Here is a 21,404-nt window from a genome sequence, read left to right as displayed (position 1 = left end):
TTCGGAAAGCTGTTCAGAATTGCCTTTTCTAAGCCTAACAAAACTGCATACTACGTTTAGGGTTCTTTTCAATTTCATTTTTTCTCAATTTTTAAGAATTTTAATGATGGTACCCCTTACATATTTTGCAAAAATAACTAATTTTCAAAGGTTCATAACTCAGCCAAAAATGCATGAAATTCAATTCGGAAAGCTGTTCTAAGTTGCATTTTCTAAGCCTAACAAAACTGCATACTAAGTTTAGGGTTCTTTTCAATTTCATTTTTTCTCAATTTTTTAGAATTTTAATGATGGTACCCCTTACATATTTTTGCAAAAATGGTGCGATTTATTTTTGGGGAAAATAACTAATTTTCAAAGGTTCATAACTCAGCCAAAAATGCATGAAATTCAATTCGGAAAGCTGTTCTGAGTTGCCTTTTCTAAGCCTAACAAAACTGCATACTACGTTTAGGGTTCTTTTCAATTTCATTTTTTCTCAATTTTTTAGAATTTTGATGGTACCCCTTACATATTTTTGCAAAAATGGTGCGATTTATTTTGGGAAAAAAAACTCATTTTCAAATGTTGATAACTCAGCCAAAAATGCATGAAATTCAATTCGGAAAGCTGTTCTGAGTTGCATTTTCTAAGCCTAACAAAACTGCATACAACGTTTAGGGTTCTTTTCAATTTCATTTTTTCTCAAATTTTTAGAATTTTAATGATGGTACCCCTTACATATTTTTGCAAAAATGGTGCGATTTATTTTTGGGGAAATTAACTAATTTTCAAAGGTTCACAACTCAGTCAAAAATGCATGAAATTCAATTCGAATAATTTCAATTATTTAACCAGAATGGCTCGATTCTTAGTGATCCAATTGCAATCTGCAAGGGTATACAAACTTCGGCGTGTCGAAGTTAGCTTCCTTTCTTGTTTCTATTAATTTCCCGAACGTTCCTATGGCAGCTATATCATATAGTCGTCCGATTTTCATAAAATTTTTACCAAAATTCTAAAATAATATAAAATGGCCATATCTAAAAAATGCATATTATGCAAAAATGTTTAAAAACAGCAAAGTTATAATTATTTTTCTAAAAATTTATCAAACATTTGTATGGCAGCTATATGATATAGTCGTCCGATCCGGATCATGGTAGATTAATACATAAATATATGGTTCCTATGGCAGTTATATAATTTAGTCATCCAATTTTAATAAAATTAATATCAAAATTCTAAAATTATAGAAACAATTTTTCAAAAGCATGAACTTAGATCTTCGAATTCACAAAATTTTCGAATAAATCAGTTTCTAACATTTCAAGTAACAGTCCAGAATTCTTATAAATTCTTAGACTTCATTAAAACAATGGGTTAATCGGTTTCTGCCAATGAGTTAGTATTCTCTCAACGACAAGTTTGAATTTCACTTACCACAAATGATACAAAATCGATCCAAATAAAGATTTCTTTCTAAATAAATAAAAATTTGCCTCTACCCAAAAATAAATACTTTATCTTTCCGTTTCATTTATATTTATTTTACTTCGTTATGTTTTTTCGTGCAAATAACAATTTTTATATTACGCTAAACATTGGTATTCGTTATTTCCGTTATATATAAAATGGTTATTCCTTGTTATTGTTTTCGTTGATATTTTCGTATATAATTATGTATATTGTTCGTGTGTGTGTTTAGTTTCGCGTGTTCTGTGTGAGTATTTGTATCTACTTTAACCCAAAAATCATCTAAAAATTACGATTATTCGTATTTGTATTCCATATATTCCATAAAATTCAAACACTTTAGTTAGTATGCGATTTGATTATTAATACGGTTCTTTGTTCGTTTCGTTTTTTTTTTGTGTTGGTTAAAATCGGTGTATAAAATTGTGGTATCCTTTGATTTATTTACTTATTTTGCTTTTGCGTTGCTTGGCTTTTCTGCTGCTTACTTGCTTGCTTGCTTGCTGGAAACAACAACAACAAATCCCTGGCTTCGAAATTCATTTTCTCAAATCAACAAATACACAGCGCTTCCGGTACAGTCCGTTTCAGTAATGTTCATCCAAAACTTATGTATGTGTATAAAAAATATGTTTCATGCTAAGGCAACGTTCAACATCGATATGGGATAGTTTTAGTTATTAGTTATTATGTTGAGGGACTTTATTGGATCTAGTAGATCTTGTTGTTTTTTGGTGTAAAAGGTTTCGTTATAAAGCGATTGGCATGATATGTGTCTGTGTGCTTTATGGTTGCTTTTGCAGCACTGTTCCTTACAGTGTTGATAAATTCCATTAAGTTTTCTTTGTAGGAGCTGAGGATAATGAGTAGAGAAGTGTAGGTAGTTTGAGGATATTGAGTATCTTGAATATTCCCAGGTTTCGGAAATATTCCTTCAGTAGTGCAAAATACATATATGTAGTTGTTTACGAGTTACGAGACAGTGTTGGCTAACAGTTATCGAGTGTTATGCTCTACTTGGTGTATGGTTGTTTCCTATATATCTAATCGTGGTGAGGTAATTTAAGATCTAGGCTGTGTGGCTTTAAGTTTAGATTGGTTTTCGGTTAGTTTAGCTTCCCGCTCATTTTATATGTCTTCATATCAAAAATGTCAACAAATTGTCTCTAAATAGTATCTAGGTATGTGTGTATGCATCAGGTGCGCTATATCTTTGGTATTGGTATGTATGTATGTGTCTCTGTGGCTAGGCGAAACCTCCTCATCCAATGGCCCCCGTGGTGGACACGCAACTGGTACTGATCAGGGGTTCCCTGGAGTTCACGGACGTGTTTGAGGGATCAATGGACAGGGTAAATGTCGAATTGGTCTCCACCGAATCGTGCTGGCTCTGGGTCTGCTCGTGTCTACGTGGCTTCACCAGCTGGTGGGCCGGATCCTTGTGCTGGACGCCAGCCTCGGCTGCAGGATAACTGGACACGCGCTTCAGGGTCTGGAATTAAATTGGAACTTATCTATGAAAATATCCAAAACCAGCCTAAAAATCACCCACCTTATCACTTAAAATTTCAGCAGCATTTGCAGCTGCCACAGACTCGGTCACTGGACAAATATTCTTGCTCGAAGAGAACTTTTTGCGCTTTCTCTTCAAAGCAGCAATGGCAGTGAGTCCTGGAAATAAATTTAAATAATAACAAATAAATAAATAGGATTAATTTTCCTATGATCCTCACCGCTTGTGGTGTGAAAGAAGTGGGAGCCAACACCCACATGGGCTGCCGGCGGATTGCTGACAACTGAGGGAGTAGGCGTCGAAGTGGAGGCCGTTGTGCTGGAGGAATCTCCCAGGCATCCGTAGTTATGCTGTGACGAATTCTGGGCATAGGTAACCCGCATTTGGCCATGAACCGGTGTGGCTGTATGCGAGGAATTGCACACCGAATCCTCGGACTTTGAACGGCCCAGCATCTTGCTCACATTGCCCACCTTGGCGGCTTCTATCAAGGTGCCTAGAGGGGGGATACATACAATTAGAGGTGTAATAATATTTGTAATTATATATAAACATATTTTTCTTTGCCTCAATACTTGCTTCAAAGTGTACCATATTTTTTCAGTTTAATAAGAAGTTTTTATTTATTTATATTTTTTTAATAGTTGCCAATCTGGGTTAGTCTGAGCGATTAATTAATCAATCGTATTTATAGTATTAATAATTTTATGTTAGCATTGATATAAAAATAATGATAAGTAATTATAATTTGACAATTTTTGTTATTTACAGAACTTATAAGTTAACCAATATAACCAATATAAATTAAGTAAACTATATATAAAAAATATTCATAAAGGTTTATTTTGCTCGAATTTTGATTTAAATGTATTTCTTTGATTTTAATATTATTTAATTAAGATGAGGTAGTATTTGTTGATATTTTTTGATTGTTTTAAAACTGCACTCAATTTTAATATCTTCTGAATGTATCTTTAAGTAATGCTTTTAAAAAACTCTGAAAAGTTATTGCCATTTTTTTATAAATATAAAAAAATATATCGCAGATGTCTTGAATTCCACAACATTCCCCACAAATAATTTTATTCATTGCCCTTGGATTGCGTACCCCATCTCTTCTTGTGCCCTGCGATCCGCTTGTTGTAGGGCTTCAGCGCGGATTTGTTGTACTTGGTGGTCACCTGGTTGCTGGTCACTTGGATCGACCCACCCTGCTGGCCACCCTGTCCCTGAGTGGGCGTGGTCGGGGAGTCCGAACCGCCGCCTCCGCTGCCCGCTTGGCTCTGCTGACGCTTGTGCATGAAATTCGGCGTGAAGAGAGTGGACAGCGTGGAGCTGAGGATCTCGTGCTGGTTGTCATAGTTGTCCAGCGAGGTGGAGAACTCGGCAACAGGGGCCAAAGATCCCGTCGAGCCGGGCGGAGCGATATTGAAGCCCTTCATCAGGCGACGCTCCTTCTGGCGGTTCTTCTTGCCACCGCCTCCTGGGGGGTCAAAGGAAGAAAACCCATTTCAATAGAGGCTTGCCAAAATAGCTAACAACGATTTCTCGGGCTTACCACCACCTTGGCCAGCCGTCACATTCGTATCCATGCCGCTGTTCTTCAGTATTTCCACCAACTCGCACCGGAAGGCGGATATATCTTGCTTGATCTCGTTCACATCGTCTTCGGTGACGCCCTGGGACTCGGCCTTGCGCTGCTCCACGGTCACATAGCGCCTGACCAGGTTCCGCATTATCTGCTGGTACTTAAAGTCGCGATCACTTGCCTGCTGGGCCTTTCTCTAATGATTAATTCAAGTAGCATTAATTGGTTTTAGAATAATTATATTAATAAGAAAGTGTACCCACCCTAATGGTCTTGAGGTGTTCCCGCCGAGCGGCCGAGGAGCCGCTGCAGAAAACCCGTCTCACCCACTTGCCGGCATACCAAATGGATTTGGGTGTGGGTATTATATTGAAGGGAGGTGGACAGGTGCCGCCCTCCTCGAAGTAACTTATCCAGAGTTTCGAGCGGGCAAATTTCCACTCCACATCGGCACGTTCCTAATGAAGAGAAAATCAAAGAAAATCTATTAAAACATTTAAAGATTAAGTTTGACCTTATACGAATTTCATCGTTAAAACTAAAAAAAAATTCTTTTATTTTAATATGTCACAAGATTATTATAATAAAATACCCACCGATATTAATTGATACGAATGATTCATCATTGCAATGAGCAAATTGAGCAGCACCACAATATTGATCACCGAATAGGTGCCAAACATCAGCATGCCCCAGAAACGGGTGAAGATCTTAATACCATCCAGCTCGAAGCTGTCCAAGTCAATCAGGCCAAAGACAGCCCAGAAGAGGGTTTGAGTGGTCTCAAATAAACTGAAAAGGTTTAAAATAAACTAAAATATTTAAATAAAATATTTTTAAAGTATATTACTTGGAGAAACGTCGCCAGACAATGCAGGCATTGGGATCATTGGTGCCGTTCATGTTTAAAAGGGCACTCATGGGTGAAACCTCAGGGCAACGCTTCTTTTCCAGATCGGCATAGTACCTAAAAAACAGAGAGAAATGTAATTTATTATTGAAAGTTTATAAGTTTATAGGTTTCAAATTTGTATGTTGTATTTTTTAATTTTTAACTCGCCATAAAAGCTGATTGAGACCGCTGCCAAAGGCAAAGAGCACCAAAACGTAGAGAAAAAAGAACTTCATGATGTCCATAACCATCCGGGACAGCGACACCTGCAGTGGCCCCAGATGCGGATTCACCGAGAATATATAAACCAGCTTGAGGCTACTGAAAATGTTCGCCGCACTGAACAGGCCCTCGGAGATTAGCATGGGATCCCAGGCGTCCCAGCGTTCGCGCGGCAGATCCGTGGCATGTGAGTTGAATATCATCTCTTTTTGGACCTTGAAAAAATATAAGAAATATTACAAAATATTAAAAAGTATTCTACTATTATTTTAATAATTTATTAAACTCACCTGAAAGAAGGACACAACACGCAGAGCCACAGTGGCCACATATAGCGAATTCGTGACGAAATCTATTACATTCCACATGTCGTTGAGATACTCCTGCAGGCCCACATCCCACAGCTGTTTCACTTCGCTCCAGATGAGCCCACTGACCCAGGCCAGGATCAGCCATTCAATGAAGGTGGGCTTGGCTCCCCGTTTCGTGGGCACCTCCTCCACCTTGAGCATGCCCGAGGAGTCGGCAAAGAACCAGCCACCGATGAAGGTCTCGATCCTCTGGGAGGCCAGCATCAGGAGGACTGGATACAATATAATTTTTAGAATTCAAATCTAGGTTATCTGAGATCTCTACTCACACAAAAAGGTGAAATAGGAGGCGCTGTGGCAGATAAACTTGATGAAAGGCTTGCGCATGGTCTGGCCAATGCTGGAGTAAGGTGCCAGGATGTAGGCCAACGAGAAGATGGGAAACAGAATGCCAATCCGTATGATGTCCACCGCCTGCAGCGCCATGTTCTTCCGCCGGAAGCCTGGCAGTCCCTCGTACCAGATGCTCGCCAGCAGCTGCTGCACATTCGAGTGGGCCACAAACTGACAGGAAATCGAGATGAGGAGGAGGATAACGTTTATAAAAAAATAACCCACCTTTTTCTGCCGCAGCTTAATGGCCAGTTTTAGACGGTTTAAATGCATCCGTTCGCCGTGCTCGTAAACGGGACCGGTGGGATCGTGGTTGAGCAGAATCTCCAGCTCGTGGGAGGTGCGAGTATGGTCCAGCAGGGCGGTGGCAAAGTCCTGGCACTGCTTTCGCAGCTCCTGGTACTCGTTCTGGTAAAATATCCAACTTTTTAAATCCATTTAGATATTGAATTTCTAGAAGCTCACCTTAAATTCGTGCTCCAGAAAGCTGAGGCGGCGCAGCTCCCAGGACAGCTCGAAGGCCGTGAGGATGGGGTCCTTGGAGGAAAGTGCTATCAAACTGGGACTGGCCAGGGCTCGATAGGCATTGATGCGGGACCTCGAATGCCTGAGGGAGTCCTCCTGTCGGGACTGAACACACTCGTCGCAGCCGCAGCGCACATCGTGGGGCATGGGCAGAACGGCACCACGATCCAGCAGGATCTTGATGATCTCATAGTTGTCGCGGTGTGCCGCCAGGATCAAAGGCGTTATATCCGGGGTAAAAGTGGAGGTATCCTCAGAGGCAGACTCCCAGCTCTGGCAATAATAATAAAATTAATAAAATATTCATTTTGGAAAGCATTGCTTTGAAATCAACTCACGTGATTGCCCTCGCTGTGAAAGGTAACGTTCTCGTGGTCCAACAACACCTCCACAGCCTCCACGAACTCCTCGGAGATGGAGTGCAGCAGAGCATCCTTCGTGTCCACATTATAGTTGATCAACAGCTCGACCATCTCGAGATTCTCGTTGTCAATGGCCATCAGCAGGGCAGTGCGTCCCAGGGGATCCACACAGTTCACATTGATGTAGTCCGTGTCCTGGGCCTTCTGCAGCATCCGTCGCGTGCCGGCCATGTCGCCCCTTTCCACGGCCAGCAGGAACTTCTTCTCCTCCAGCGTCAGCTGCCGGATCTCCTGATGCGGCCGGATGGTGTTCTCTTCCTCCATCATGCCGTGAATGCTGTGACGCTAGAGCATCAATTTGATTTATCAATTTTCAAGTTTATTTTGGAATTTCTTTGAGAGATTGAAAGAACATTAACTTTTACCCACCTTGACCCGCCTGGCTGGCTCGATCTGGACCGCGATGTGGCCACTGCCGCTGCTCTCGCTGCCCAGTTTCTTCTCGGCAATATCCGAGGCATCGGCGGCGCCATTCTTGATTTTATTTAGGATCGGGGCCAGCACCGATTTCCGTCTTGCAGGACTCACAAAGTGCAGCTTTTTTCCGTCGTCTGCAAAAGGAAGGAAGAACAAGGATGTTTTATTTTCAGGACTTGTGATAAGGAGTTTGAAAAAAGATATTTTTAAACAAGTACTAGGAATAAGTATAAAATCTTGGATGGATAATATTTATGTACGTTTTAGGTTATTATAAGTTTAATAATTATAGATTAACGATACGAAAAATTCACATTTACTTCTTTTTTAATATCAGAATCAACGAAACACGAAAAAATATTTTGAAATTGAGCGCCTAACGTATAAATAAGGTAGTAGAAGTGATTACTTTGACAACCCTGGTGGCAATTTGCATTAAAAGTAAGTACGATGACAGCCCTGCAGTTAAAGGCCATCGGATTTCGTATAAAAAGCTGTCACTCTCCTTACAAGTTTTATTTGGCTCTGAGACCTTATGGCTCTAGGAGTCGTCTCGCCTTTATTTATTTTTTATTTTTTTCTTCGATTTTCTTTGAGGAAAAGTTTTAATTTTTAATTTTAAAACCATTTTTTGGCATATTTGCAACAACATCTCTTTGTTTATTTTTATGTATTTATCCAATCTCATAATTTTTATTTAATTTTTACATATTTTTTTGTTGTCACCCACCATTGCAGCTAGAGGAGAACAAGTCTTAATTGTTGTTGTTGATTTTTATTTATTTGTCCATTCTCATCATTTTATTTTTAATTTTTACATATTTTTGTTGTTTTTGCTTAATATGCACTGGATGATCTTTGGCACATTTGCAACAACATCTCATTGTTTATTTTTATTTATTTATCCATTCTCATCATTTATATTTAATGTTTATATATTGTTTAAAGTTCTCACCAACAAGGACACCATGGTGTTCTCTCGACTCTCTCTTGCTCTGTCTAACTTTTGGCGGCTTCGCTTCCCTTTTGGTCTTTATTTAACGTTTATTCATTGTACCCCTGTTTTTATTTATTTTGCTTTATCGACACAAATAAAGATGGTTGTCAAATTTTGTTTCGTTAATTTTCCAAACCATTTCGACCTTGAATGGGACGAGCAGGCAGACTCTACATATTTCAAGGTAAACAAAGAAATCATTAAACTGCATTAAAATATTTCGATAGCCTTGGTACAATCGTTATCCTTATCATAGTACTGGCTGTTATTGTCGTAAAATAAAATAATTTCAAAAGTAAAAAAAAGGGGGAGAACGAGGCACACAAGAGCAAACTCGAACACGCGGCGTATACGCGATATGCGGTGACCTGTAGGGTGGCATCAGAAATCTGGGTCAATTATTGCCAGCCCGCTCTTTTTGCCCCGATTTCATTTTTTTGTTTTTGCATATTAAAAAGCAATGAACACACACATACACACAGACGGTGTCAAAAGCTGCCTGTCTGCGTGGCGCTGTATGTGTGTGTTTTTCGAAGTGTTGTCACTTTTTGGCATTTAATTTCAAATGACATTGACTGCATCGGCAGGAAAACAAATATCCAGCCGAAAGCAAGCCCTGTGCTTCTCATAGGACCTACTACGATATGCAAATATATTTGCAAAGGGCTTAGTTGTGGCTTATTGAAACGGGAGCATTTCTAAGGATTTTCTGGAGAGTTTAAAGAAAAAGTCCTACGAATTTCAGAACTTTAGAAGCAGAAATTGTTTAAAGCTTTTAAATTTCATTAAACAATTTAGAATTTAGTTTATTTAATGTTTCTGCTGGAAAAAAGTTCCTTAATTTAAACTGTCGCTACTAAACTTATAAATTTAATTTTAAAATAATCTGAACCTTATATTGTATATATATATATGTATATATTTGTATTAAAAAAATTGCTTAATTAAAAAATTATTTTAAAATAAATATTTTTTTATTTTTAATTTAAATTAAAGCAATTTAGTATTAAATGCTGATTATAATTTATTTGCCGGAAAATGAATTTAATCTTAACATCTAACATTAAAAATATTTCAAAGTATAATTATAATTAAAATAATAATTACAAAAATTAATAATTAAAATTCCCTACATTAACTTTATTAGTTTAGCTTCTTTTGGCCAAGTTATTAATGGACTTTAAACACTCGCCCATTTGTAAGTTGAGAAGTTTCGAGCAAGGTAACGACGTTCCACGTGCGTTGAACTTTCATTGATTGCACCTACGAGGCACAGTAACACACATATCTGCCCACATGTGTATGTGTGTGTGTTTTATTCCTCGAGTGCCTTGGTGTGAGTCTGCGCAGGAACTAACCTAACCCAATCTGCCTCCATGTTGCCGTAGGTCGCGAGCACACGTAAACCCCAAACACGAATACCAACGCACAGAACAGGATGTGAGCCAAGTAAAATGGCGTCGGCAGAGCCGCCATGCTGCATACAAGCGCAGAATAAGGCATTCACACAGATACGGCATATACTAATCACTGGCGAGAATCGGAATCGGAATGCTATTGATTGACCTGAAAACGCAGACACCACAAAGCTGCAATTCCCATTTTAAAAGCAGAATAAAAAGCGGTTGTCTAGCAAAATGAATATTTATATTATATTAATAAATAATATATAATAAAAACAAATGTATTTATAAATTTATTAATAAAATATATTAATAAGTTAAGACTATTCAAAATGTTAAGTTAAAGATGATGAGTAAATTTCTAGGTTTTAAAATTTTATAGGACATTTTATAATCCTTTAAATCTTAAAACTCTAAGATAATTTAACTTATTAATCATTTTAATAATATATTTATTTATAATTTTAATAAATAAAATAATATATAAATGCTTTTAGTTCTGTATTTATTTTTTTATGAAAGAATATATAATATATAATATTTTTTAAACCGTATAAGCTTAGAATTATGGTCTTACCTTCGCCTTCTTCGCCGGCTTTCGCTTCGCTCCATTTCGACAACTTTAAAGGAATAAAAAAGGACAAGCAGTTAGAAATTAGTTAGTGTTAGTATGGATGCTAGCTAGCATAATTAAAAGAATATATATGAAATGTAATCAATTTTAGTCAAATGAGATATTAGATATTTAAGAATATTAACCACTTATCTTTGATAACTGAAATATTTTTTATTTATTTTAAAGGTTTTATTTATTGTACTCAAATAAATGAATTTAGTATTCCCATTTTCTGACCTACATAAATTCAAGAAAAATTTAATTTGCCACAACCCCATTTTCCCAATTTCATTCCCGACCCTGAATTCGATTTGCGCGCTACAAGATCCATCATCGGAAATTTATAGATTCCGCCTTGAAAATTGGTCGAATTTCCTGCACGGCTTGGACCTTGGCATCTGCTCACCTCAGCAGGTGAATTTCCCGTCAATCGCAGCCGCCAAAAACAAAGCAACGACCTTGACACACAGCTCAGTATTATCTGTGGCAGCTGCTGCAGCCACCAGCAGCAGATAATTAAATGTCAAGATTGCGAGTAGCACAAGTTAAGGGCTTGCCGAAAGGGCGTCTCGACTTCAAGGCTGACCAAAAAATCCATCGGTGAATAAAATATATAGGCCCAAAAGTGATCAAAAATCATTTTTAAAAAGGTATCCTTAAAAAATTATAAGCCCCTTAAAAATATATATTATTTTTTAATAGATATATAATAGATATACCCCCAAAATTTTAAGCACTCTCTTTTTTTTTTTTTTTTTGTTTACACATTTTTCTCTCTATGCAGAGAACTCTGAGCGAGATGGCTAGAGTCATTTCCTGGCGCCCGAGGAGGAATTCAGGTTCAGGATTGTCGCTTCACCTCCACCGAAGGCTGTGCTCTTGCATCCAGCTGCCGCACATTTGGAGGCTGAGCCAATGGGGGCAAATCTGGCATACATTCCTCGAGTGTCCTTGTGGCGGGCAACAAACGCCAACGACTTGTGGCTCCTTATGCACAGACGCAGAGTGCGTGTCCTTGCAAAAATTCAGCAGGCAGAAACAACGTCGAGGACGAAAAGCAACAATAATGGCAAAAACAACATCAGCCAAAGCAACAGCAACGGCGAAAAGAAGAAGAAACCCGGACAAACACTCTACAAATTGCAACACTCGACAGATAAAAGGGGAAAAAGGGAAGCAAGGAGGAAAGGAAGGCTGCAACTTTCATTTATCAAAACTTTATTTAATAGTTTACGATGCTCTTACTTTGTAACTAAATTATATTAGCCATATAATTATAAATTAGGCAACAAATAGGTAATGTATATCATTTGAAATATCACAGAATAGCTTTGTTAGATTCTAAAAATAAGCAACAAAACCCTCTGCAAAATGTTCTTATTAATCAAATAAATAAGTAAATAAGTTTCAGTAAGGGTATTCGGAGAAACCCTGCTTACTGTCTGTGAAACATTCTAACTTTGTTTTCATACTGTTTCTGTTTTTGTTTGCGGCAGTAACTTGAGTCTGAAGATGAGGCTGAGGATGCAAAGGGATGCCAGCCAAGGCAACGCCAAACTATGTACTTGGGTCCTTTTTCAACCCCTTAAGCCCCCGCTTTCCTGTTTTTATACCCTAGCAGGGTATTATAATTTTAGTCAATAGATTGCAAAGTAGTGAAGGAGTCTTTTCTGACCCTAAAAATCATATAGAGTGAGACTTTTTAGACATGTCCTAAAGAAAAACCATAGGGTGAAAATCGTTAAAAAATAGCCTAACTATTTTATTTCTCTAAAAAAAATTACATTTAGTATCCTATTTTTTAGGCTAGAAAAAAACTAGCACAGAAAATGCAGAAAATAGTATTTTTTGGCTTGGTTAAACTTTTATCATATACAAATATTGATAAATAAATAATAAAATAATACTATTAATTTCGGCCTTCCTGAAGGGTATTTTGATTTTATTTAGGGAAGGCATTTCCGACCCCATAAACCATATATATTCTTGATCAGGATTTACAGACGCGTCTTTCTAGTCATGTCCGGAGGAAAATATATTTTTTTCAAAATTTGATAAGGGGTTAAATCGTTAAAATTTTAAAAAATGTTTAAAAATTTTGATTTCTTTAAAAATTAAATTTAGTATGCAGAATTCTTAACCTAGAAAAAACTAGCCCAGCAAATCTTTCCGAGTTGAATTTGATACTTTTTCGGCTTAGTTATGATCGATTTTTGATTGTTTGCCATGATCCTATGGCAAACTGCAATGGTATACAAACTTTTTGGCTAACCGCAGTTAGTTTCCTTTCTGGTTTTTTTCTTATTTTTTGAGAGAGAGAGAGAAGGCCAAGCGCTGGCTGCTTGAGAAATATACATAGTTCAAAGTGCAAAAGGGTGAAGCAGTACAAATCAAAATGCAAGAAAATACACAAACACACACACACACAGATTTTACTGTGAAAATGCAGAGCGGTATTACGTATACGCCGTGTTGCCACCAATTAAAGGCAAACTTTAGCGAGGAGCAGCTGTTGTTGCCATTCCGTGCCGCTGTTGTTGCAGCTGTTTGTCGTTGTCCTTGAGCGCCTTCTAATTGAGGGCACTGCACTCGCTTCGCGGTGACCCCAAAGGCACCCCAAAGTCCCTCTCATTTGCCATCCTTTTTGCCCCCCCTTTTTTTCACCCTTTTTACACCCTTTCGTTTGTGGGCTTTGTTTTTGGCTTAAATGCTGTTTAACTGTCCACAGAGCAACGCTAACCTCGCTTTTGTACAAATGTAGCCATAGAAAAAGGTGACTGAGAATGGTTTTAATTAATATATCTAAAATGTTAAGGATTGCTATTCAAGGTATTTGTGAAATATAATTATAGAAAATCTCTCTGAGGCTTATCTATGATTATATGTACCATTTTTGATATTTAATTCTACGATTTTTGGAAATTCGTAGGAAAATCTTTGCTAAAAATAATTTTATTTAATAATTTAATTTATCAAATAATTCACATAGTTCTGCTTAAGGAACCTGCAACTAAAATTCTAACCTTGCATATGTTTTCGCGAGGATTGTTTTATTTATTAGTGTGAGTTAAGGGCAGACCTGTGTGTGTGTGTGTGTGTGCTAGCTTCCGTTGGGGGTGCAATATGCAAATGAATCAAATTTCTTCCATGTGTCCGCCTTTGCATTCGTGTATTTGTGTTTTTGTTTGTTTGTTTATTTGCACGGAACAGCTCACTTGCAACTGTATGCACCCTATACACACACACACACACACACCAGAGCACTCGGAAACACACACCCATAAAAGCAAATATACATACACACCCACCGTTGCACACCTGAAAGTAGGTTAACTCGTTTTTACGGTTCAATTTTTTACAGTAATGCACGAAACGTGACGAGCAAAAAAATGGGTAACAAACAAAATATATATATTTATATTTTAAGGAAGATTTGTTAAGAATACCATAAAGGCAAGAAAAATTTTATGGTTAAGGGGCTTTGATTTTTGGAACAACTAATTACCTAAAAGATCTGAGAACTAGAGTCCTGATGAAAATATGTAAAAACTAATCATTAAATCTATTAAAAATACAAGAAATATATAAGAACTACAGTTGTTTTAAATCTCTTATAAAAGCCAAATTGTTTTGGAACATGAGAGACTTATCTTTTCCATTTCTATCTACGCTTTCAATAAATTAAAAGCTTTTTTCCATTTTAAAAGAATTCCCATCAGGCTTATGTCTATGAATTTTATGTTCTGTTGAAGATTCTCTTCAATAAATTAAACAAATGGCAAACATAAACATTTGAATTGTATGCTTCTTATTATGAAGAATATTAGCTCATTGGTTTTTATTAATTTCTAATGACTCAAGGTCTTTAGTCGGCTGATTTAAATTCAATAAATCAACATCAAATATTTAAACTTCTCAGAAATGAATCAAATTATATTCGTTCATCATTATTTTCTTAGCTTTAAACATTTTGCTGACCCCATGCGTCTGTCTCACTTAAATTAAGTTAATCAAACACAAAAGTTTCGAGAGCAACAACTTCAGCTAGTTCAGAAAACGGAAAACTAAATGGAAAGTCTCTCGTTGCACTGCTGCGACCTTCTCCTCTTTCCGATTGAGAACCAAATCCCCTCCTCGATATACCGACGGCAAAGCAACTTGGAAATCGAGAAACTGGCACAAGTGGACACTGAAGAGTCATCGACAGGACTATGGATGGGGATGCAAATGCAGATGAGAATAAGAATGAGGACGTGAAACGACCCCACCTGGACAAAGGGTCAAAGGCCACTGGGCAAACAATGGCAGCAGGACCAGCAGCGCAGTAATAATCCAGGCAAACGCTCCTTTGTTTAAAAAGGACAAACAAAATTAATATATGTAGTTCTTAATATAGCAGTTACGAATACTAATTAAAAGCGCTTTACAAAAGAATAATGTAATTATTTGTTTAGGTACATATATCCCTGAAGAATATATACTTTTTTGCTAAGACTGCAACTTAGATTTCCTAAGGTGATTTTTGTCGAGAAACTCTTAAAAGCTTTGATTTAATTTTAAGAGCCTGATCCCTTAGCATTTTAAAAATTTAAGTACTGGCAAGTATTTCTTAATATTTAATTAATAAAAGAAATAATACAAGAAAAATAAAAGTATTTAATAAATTATATATAATTAGAGAATTAATTAACCATTTTATTAAATCATGGTTTAATATAAATCAAATATTTAAATTTAACTAAAAAACACATTCTCGTGTTTATAATATCTAAAATATTATTAAATACTAAATATAATTAATAACTATATAAATAGAACAATATTATAGATTTTAATATTAAAAAAACATATGAAAAACAAATGAATACAAACTTTTAGAAGTGAAAATCAAGAGAAAAAGTATAAATTTGTAAAGGAAAAGGATTTTTACATGATTTTGTTCTTAGAAATGCAGTTTTTCACATTTCCCCACATTAATATATAGGTTTTCCTTAATATTCAATATTTATTAAAACTTTTTTGTGCGTGTGGCCCCTTTTTGTACTCACCTTGAGTTGAGATTTCCTCTTGAGGGCGGCAATTGAACGAGTTTGCTGTCGTAAAACCTCCAGGGCAGATGCAGAGGTCGAAAATCAAAATGAAATTGAAAACTGATTCCGGCGAATAAAAAAAAATCTGAAATCAATGGAATGAAAAGCGTGAACTCGGAAACTCTCACGAAATACAATTTTGTTTTCAATTTTTTTCCTTTTGTTGTTAACTGTATACTCTAACGAGAAGTTTGTCTTTTTAAGTAAAACTAGATGTCACAAAAGACAAATTTAAAAATATTTATTTATACTTAAAATATTTATATCAAACAAATAATAAAAAAAAACAAGTTTATAAAGTATTTCAAGTAGTAAGAAATCCTAATTAAAATGAATAAACAAGCTTTAAAATGTAATTTAATTTTAATACAAAAATAATTATATGTATTTCAATTTACAATTTGAAATTATTTAGTTAATTCAAATAAAAAGTGTTCTATATTGTATTTTAATTATATAAAGACACAAAAGCTTTTATTAATTATTATTTTATTGTGTTTTAAATATTCCAAAATAACGAGAGCATCCAAAATTTGAAAACGGTTTTATAATTTTGGTTTTTTTTTTAGTTGTTTACGTATGCGTGAGCAGGAACGGCCCGAAAAAGATGAAAAACATTTTGTGTTTTCAAATTATAAACAATTTTGCCAACGAGAATCGCTTTCAATATTTCCCATTAAATTTCCATTGATTGCTTTGTTTTGGCTCTAATTGCACGTTTTGACTGACTTATTATGTGGGGGCGATGCTTCAGCGTTTATTTCATTTTTCCGATATTTAAGAATAATTGCGAATAATTTTCTTTTGGGTTTCTCTTTCACTTTAACGAATAACCTTGCACAATTTTATACAATTTTAAGGGAAACAGCACAGGCGGGGCAGGGGGAATGCATTTTATACTGTATATTTCCGTTACGTGCCGTGCAACCGGAAGTGCACACACACACACACAAACACTGCACTATGGGGTTTTTGACCAGTTTTTGTGGCATTAATTAATAACTCGGTAAGTTTTGAAGATATCGACATGAAACTTTACCAATCATCATTATTTGTCCCTAGGCACATATAGTATGAAAATCGTTCGGATCAGGAATCTATATCCTATAGCTCCCATAGGAACGATCGGGTAAAAGTAAAAATAAATTAATGAAATTTAAGGAGCTTATATTTGTTGCTATTTTAACACGATATAGCAATTTTGAACAAAATCGGACAACGCTTTCCCTAGGAACCAAAATAACCAAAATACCGGAAATCAGTGTTTTTCCATACAAACAGCTACCAAATTGGCTCTGAAAACAGTGAGGTTATCTGAGAAAAATTCAAATTGCAACAAAAGTGCGGAAAAGTGCACGATAAGACTAACTGATTTTTGCTCAGAATTGACAACGCTACAACATACACTTGGACGCATTGAAAACTAATGCGAACTTCTATTTCAAAACTCTTCCCAAAGTTTAAATTTGTTTCTCAAAATTCAGCTTAAGGTGCATTTATAAAATGACAAAATGTCAGTATAAACACGCACAATTTAAACAATTAATACCTTTAACATGTAGTTAAAACCTGTGAAATCAGTGTCCATTAGTTTTTTCCTTTGCAAATTGTGTCTTACACGAATAGTTTAATTTCAAAGATCACTTCGTAAAAATTACAAACTTAGCAGACGCGCTTTCGGATGCAACAGCTGACTTTAAAGCTCTGTTGCTAACATATGCTGTTAAGTATTAACATTTTGAGTATGAGGCATAACAGTTCGATGTTTTGTTAATACAATCCCACTATTTTTTTTTAAATATAAGAACTTTTAAAAAATGACTAAATGCCACAAAAAGTGGTCAAAAACCCCATAGTGCACTGGCTAAAAAATACCAACACAAGTACACTCAAGTGCAGGAGGTTTTCTTCTTTTTTTCGAAGTGGTTTGGTAACTTTTTTAAGGGGGTGTTTGACCCATAAATGAATTTATGCCAATTTAGAAAGCCAAATAACAATCGAGGGCTCAGCGGGGAGGAATTAAGAAAAGGGGGCCCAGGGGGGTTTATTACAGGGGGGCGGGGGCGTTGGTTAACCAATTAAAACATGTTTTTTTCCTTTTTCATGGGGGGTTGTTGTTTATTTGCTTGATATTTCCCCCGAGCTTGTTGTAACAGAGGGAGAACTTGTTTTTGGCCAACATAACCGGATATATTTGTGCAATTATTTTAATGGCCTAGACACCAACACAAACACACGCACGCACACACACACAGAGTTGGAAAAATATTCCCTGGACAAGCCCTTTTTTCCTTTGATATTTACTTTTTTCTGTTTTCTCACTTTTGATAATGGGAAATTTATATATTTTTGGGTTTTTCTATTTCTAATATATTTCCCGTGGGCGCGTCGCTGCTGCTTTGCCGAGTTTTCCGAGTTTTCCGTGCGCCTTGGCCAGCAGTCGACTTGCAACTGAGCGAGTGGAGAACTCGAAACAGCTGAAAAACTGCAAGGACTCCCGACCCCTTGATCCGATCCCAAACAAAAAAAAAAACCGAATCTTGCAGCCCCAGACGAACTCTAAACCGAATGCGAGTACATGTTTGTGGGTACCGGCGAAGGGGGAAGGGCTGTCTCATTGATGGTGGCCCCAAAAACTCAATGAATGCGCCAAGCCGGCTGCAAGGCGCATGTGTCCTGTAGTAAAACGACAGCAAGGATAATGAACTCTCTGCCAAGTGCAGGTCGCTGCTTGGGCTTTTAATTAGAGGGAGTGCTTAATGAATAATTATTTAGTATTGTTATTATTATTAATGAATTATTTATACATGACAGCACTTTAAAATTATAGTTTGGCCTGAATATACAGTTAATAACAATATGTCGCATTTTCTTAAATGTTTGAAATTACCGCCAAAATAAAATTTAGACTTAGCCAACACTGTAAAATGTCAACTATCGCCGCCAGTTATCAGCCTTCGATTTTGTTATCGATGTTTCCCCACCGATTTTTTTGTGTAAACTCGTACGGTCACACTGGCAGTCTATAGAGTGACCGTTGCTGAATATTTGTAAACAAAATACAATTTTTCTTTCTTTTTTGTTTATAATGCTGCTGGCCAATATAAAATGCAGTGACCAGGAGGACGCTGGCGACGAGGAGGAGATGCAGATAAGCCCAGGCGACGTCGATCCTCCCTGGATCCTCGAGAACTACGAATCTGAGGACGAATTCAAGGAGGCCCATCAAATCCGAACCCTTCGCTGCAGCCTGCCTAGATGCCCGTACAGGACAAACAGGACCCACAACCTGTGGCGGCACGAGGAGAGACACAAGCGCCCGGTGGAACCAAAGCCATTTGGCTGCCCCGTCTGCATCTACAGAACCGATAAAATTAACAACTTGAGGCGGCATGTAGCCATCCGACACCCAAAATCGGCCTCAGTGGCGGAAGATCCGGATGAGCCACCGGTCGCGGCGCCCCGCAAAATCCACTGCCAGGTGCTGGGCTGCCGTTACGAAACGAATCGGGCCTATGACCTAAAGCGCCACATGGATGTGCACAACAATGTGGAGAAGAGCCACAAGAAGTACAAGTGTTCCCTGTGCATGTACAGCTCGGATAGAAAGGCCAATCTCAAGCGGCACCTGGAGCTGCGACACTCTGGCATCGAGGACACCGTAACGACTGCAGAAGAAGTAAGGGAGGAGCTACACTGCCAGGAGCAGCAGCAGATACTAGAAGAGCAAGGGCAGCACGAGGAGCTCTTCAACGATTTGATAGAGGACCTTGACGGGGTGAAGGTCGAAATCGAGGGGAAGGAAACGGAGGAGCAAGTGTACGAGCAGCTGGAGGAGGAGGAGGAACCACCCCTGATCACGATATCCCCATGGAAGCCACCGGTACTCCATGGAGACATTACCGACAAGCAAGTGATTGTAAGTTAAGCGAATTCAAGATTTTCTAGCCCTAGTACGACCCTTCTCGTTTCTGACCAGGCTGTCAACGTGAATGGCCAGCTACGTTGGTTCCAATCAATCGATCCGCCGCCTGGCGCTGTGTCAAAACACCTGCAACTGGCCATGGAGGAGCAGGAACAGCAGGCGGCTTCGGATCAGCAACAAATGGACGAGCTGGACGACGAGTTGGCCTTGTCCCTGGCCCAGCAGGACCAAGAGGAGGAGCTTCTGGTGGAAATGCTAACCGAAGATCAGCCGTGGAGCTTTCACATTTCCAACGAAATGTTGGCAACTCCCAACCAGGAGGAATCGAAAGACTCTAATTTCCCCAATTGGTGGGACGATGGCGAGTACACAAAGATGCACAAAAACCAAACGTTTCGGGATCACCGGCAAAAACCCTCAAAGGCTATTGTGCAACGCATACTGCGCAACATCTATGACATATACTACAAGCCCTTCAAGGAGGAGCGCAAGCAGTCCGAGGTGTTCCAGATCAAGGACTCGTGGCTATGCGCCACCCAGATGACACGCATGCAGATAATTAAAGACATGTACTCGAAGCAGGGCACATGAAGTTTACAGTTTAAGCTAAGCAATAAAAGAAAGGTATTTAATAAATTAAAATGTAGCTTTTTATTTAAAAAATACCATCAAATTAAATTCCATTTATTAAATGTTTAAGTCTGACATTTCTTCAACAGTTTTCAGGCCTGACAAATGAAAAACAATTTACTGGCACAACTATAATCATGCATTTCACCATTATCCATGGCGACGCATTCCTCATCGCCTTTGTTGGGCTGATTACTGCCCCACTTTATAAAAGGTATCCTGCCGGTGGCCGAAGATGTGTACTCGAACTTATTGGCCAGATTATGGATGTCCAGCCAAAAGCCCACGTCGTACGTTGAATTAACCTTTGCCGCAACAGCCCTCCGCTCCACTTCGTCCTCTATGATCGCCAGCTGACCACCCATCCGGCGACACTTGTCTGAGGCGGCAAACCAATTCAACTTGGTGCTCCTCTCGATGTAGAAAAACCTGCTGCCTATCTTTTGAAAATCCGGTGGGATGTTTTTGGATTCCTTTGGATTCTGAGCACAAGAGAGTTTCTGCTGCCAAAGTGTTTCCATTCTATCCAGCTTTGCCAGCAAGTCCTGCGAGAGGATCCTTTCCAACTTATTCAGGGTTTCTTTGCCGTTGGAAACTAGAATTTCTTGCTGATCTGCCATCCTGTTGAGCCTCGTCGCGATGTCCTGCGCCGGCATGGCCGCCCTTACGGCTTTCTCAAGGGACGCCTGCTGGCCTTCAATCCTTTCCAGCTTTGCCTGGGTTTCATTAAGACCTAGGGCATCGGAGGTACTCCACTGGTCTTGGTGTTTGGCAATGTGATTGACCATTGGCTTCACTACGGACATACAGAAGGATCCGCACTGGTTTTCTGGATCCTTCAGTAGGCACACAGAGCCTTCGGGGGGTACCAAAGAGCCTTCCACAAACAATGGAATAATTGCGAATATAAAGAAGGTTGCGGATTTAGACATAGCTGCGGGAATATAATCAGCTAATGCGAATGATTCTATGGAACTGATCTGAAATATGCAGTGAACTTTCGAC

At 38.0% G+C, this 21,404-nt stretch overlaps 3 protein-coding genes across 3 annotated transcripts; 1 reads left to right on the top strand and 2 right to left on the bottom strand.

The window, feature by feature from the left end:
* Nucleotides 1-1,529: 1,529 nt before the first annotated feature.
* Trpgamma (Transient receptor potential cation channel gamma) lies at nt 1,530-7,862 on the bottom strand. The gene is made up of 15 exons (XM_017163696.3): nt 7,691-7,862; nt 7,238-7,606; nt 6,840-7,172; nt 6,600-6,782; nt 6,311-6,545; nt 5,961-6,253; nt 5,617-5,885; nt 5,407-5,523; nt 5,153-5,348; nt 4,820-5,014; nt 4,527-4,752; nt 4,077-4,451; nt 3,189-3,464; nt 3,008-3,126; nt 1,530-2,947 (listed from the first exon to the last, which is right to left on the bottom strand). The coding sequence occupies exons 2-15, from the start codon at nt 7,586-7,588 to the stop codon at nt 2,717-2,719; spliced, it is 3,399 nt and encodes a 1,132-aa protein (XP_017019185.1). The 5' UTR covers nt 7,589-7,606; nt 7,691-7,862; the 3' UTR covers nt 1,530-2,716.
* A 10,908-nt stretch (nt 7,863-18,770) lies between these two features.
* her (hermaphrodite) lies at nt 18,771-20,402 on the top strand. The gene is made up of 2 exons (XM_017163700.3): nt 18,771-19,763; nt 19,824-20,402. The coding sequence occupies exons 1-2, from the start codon at nt 18,933-18,935 to the stop codon at nt 20,358-20,360; spliced, it is 1,368 nt and encodes a 455-aa protein (XP_017019189.1). The 5' UTR covers nt 18,771-18,932; the 3' UTR covers nt 20,361-20,402.
* On the bottom strand, nt 20,397-21,382 carry LOC108072528 (accessory gland protein Acp29AB-like). Its single transcript, XM_017163702.3, has one exon. The coding sequence runs from the start codon at nt 21,329-21,331 to the stop codon at nt 20,492-20,494; it is 840 nt and encodes a 279-aa protein (XP_017019191.1). The 5' UTR covers nt 21,332-21,382; the 3' UTR covers nt 20,397-20,491.
* Between the last annotated feature and the right edge of the window lie 22 nt (nt 21,383-21,404).

Source organism: Drosophila kikkawai, chromosome 2L, assembly GCF_030179895.1.
Source record: "Drosophila kikkawai strain 14028-0561.14 chromosome 2L, DkikHiC1v2, whole genome shotgun sequence".
NCBI classification, from domain to species: Eukaryota; Metazoa; Arthropoda; class Insecta; order Diptera; family Drosophilidae; genus Drosophila; species Drosophila kikkawai.
The sequence above is the reverse complement of the archived record's forward strand: the minus strand, read 5'-3'. Positions and strand labels throughout refer to the sequence as shown.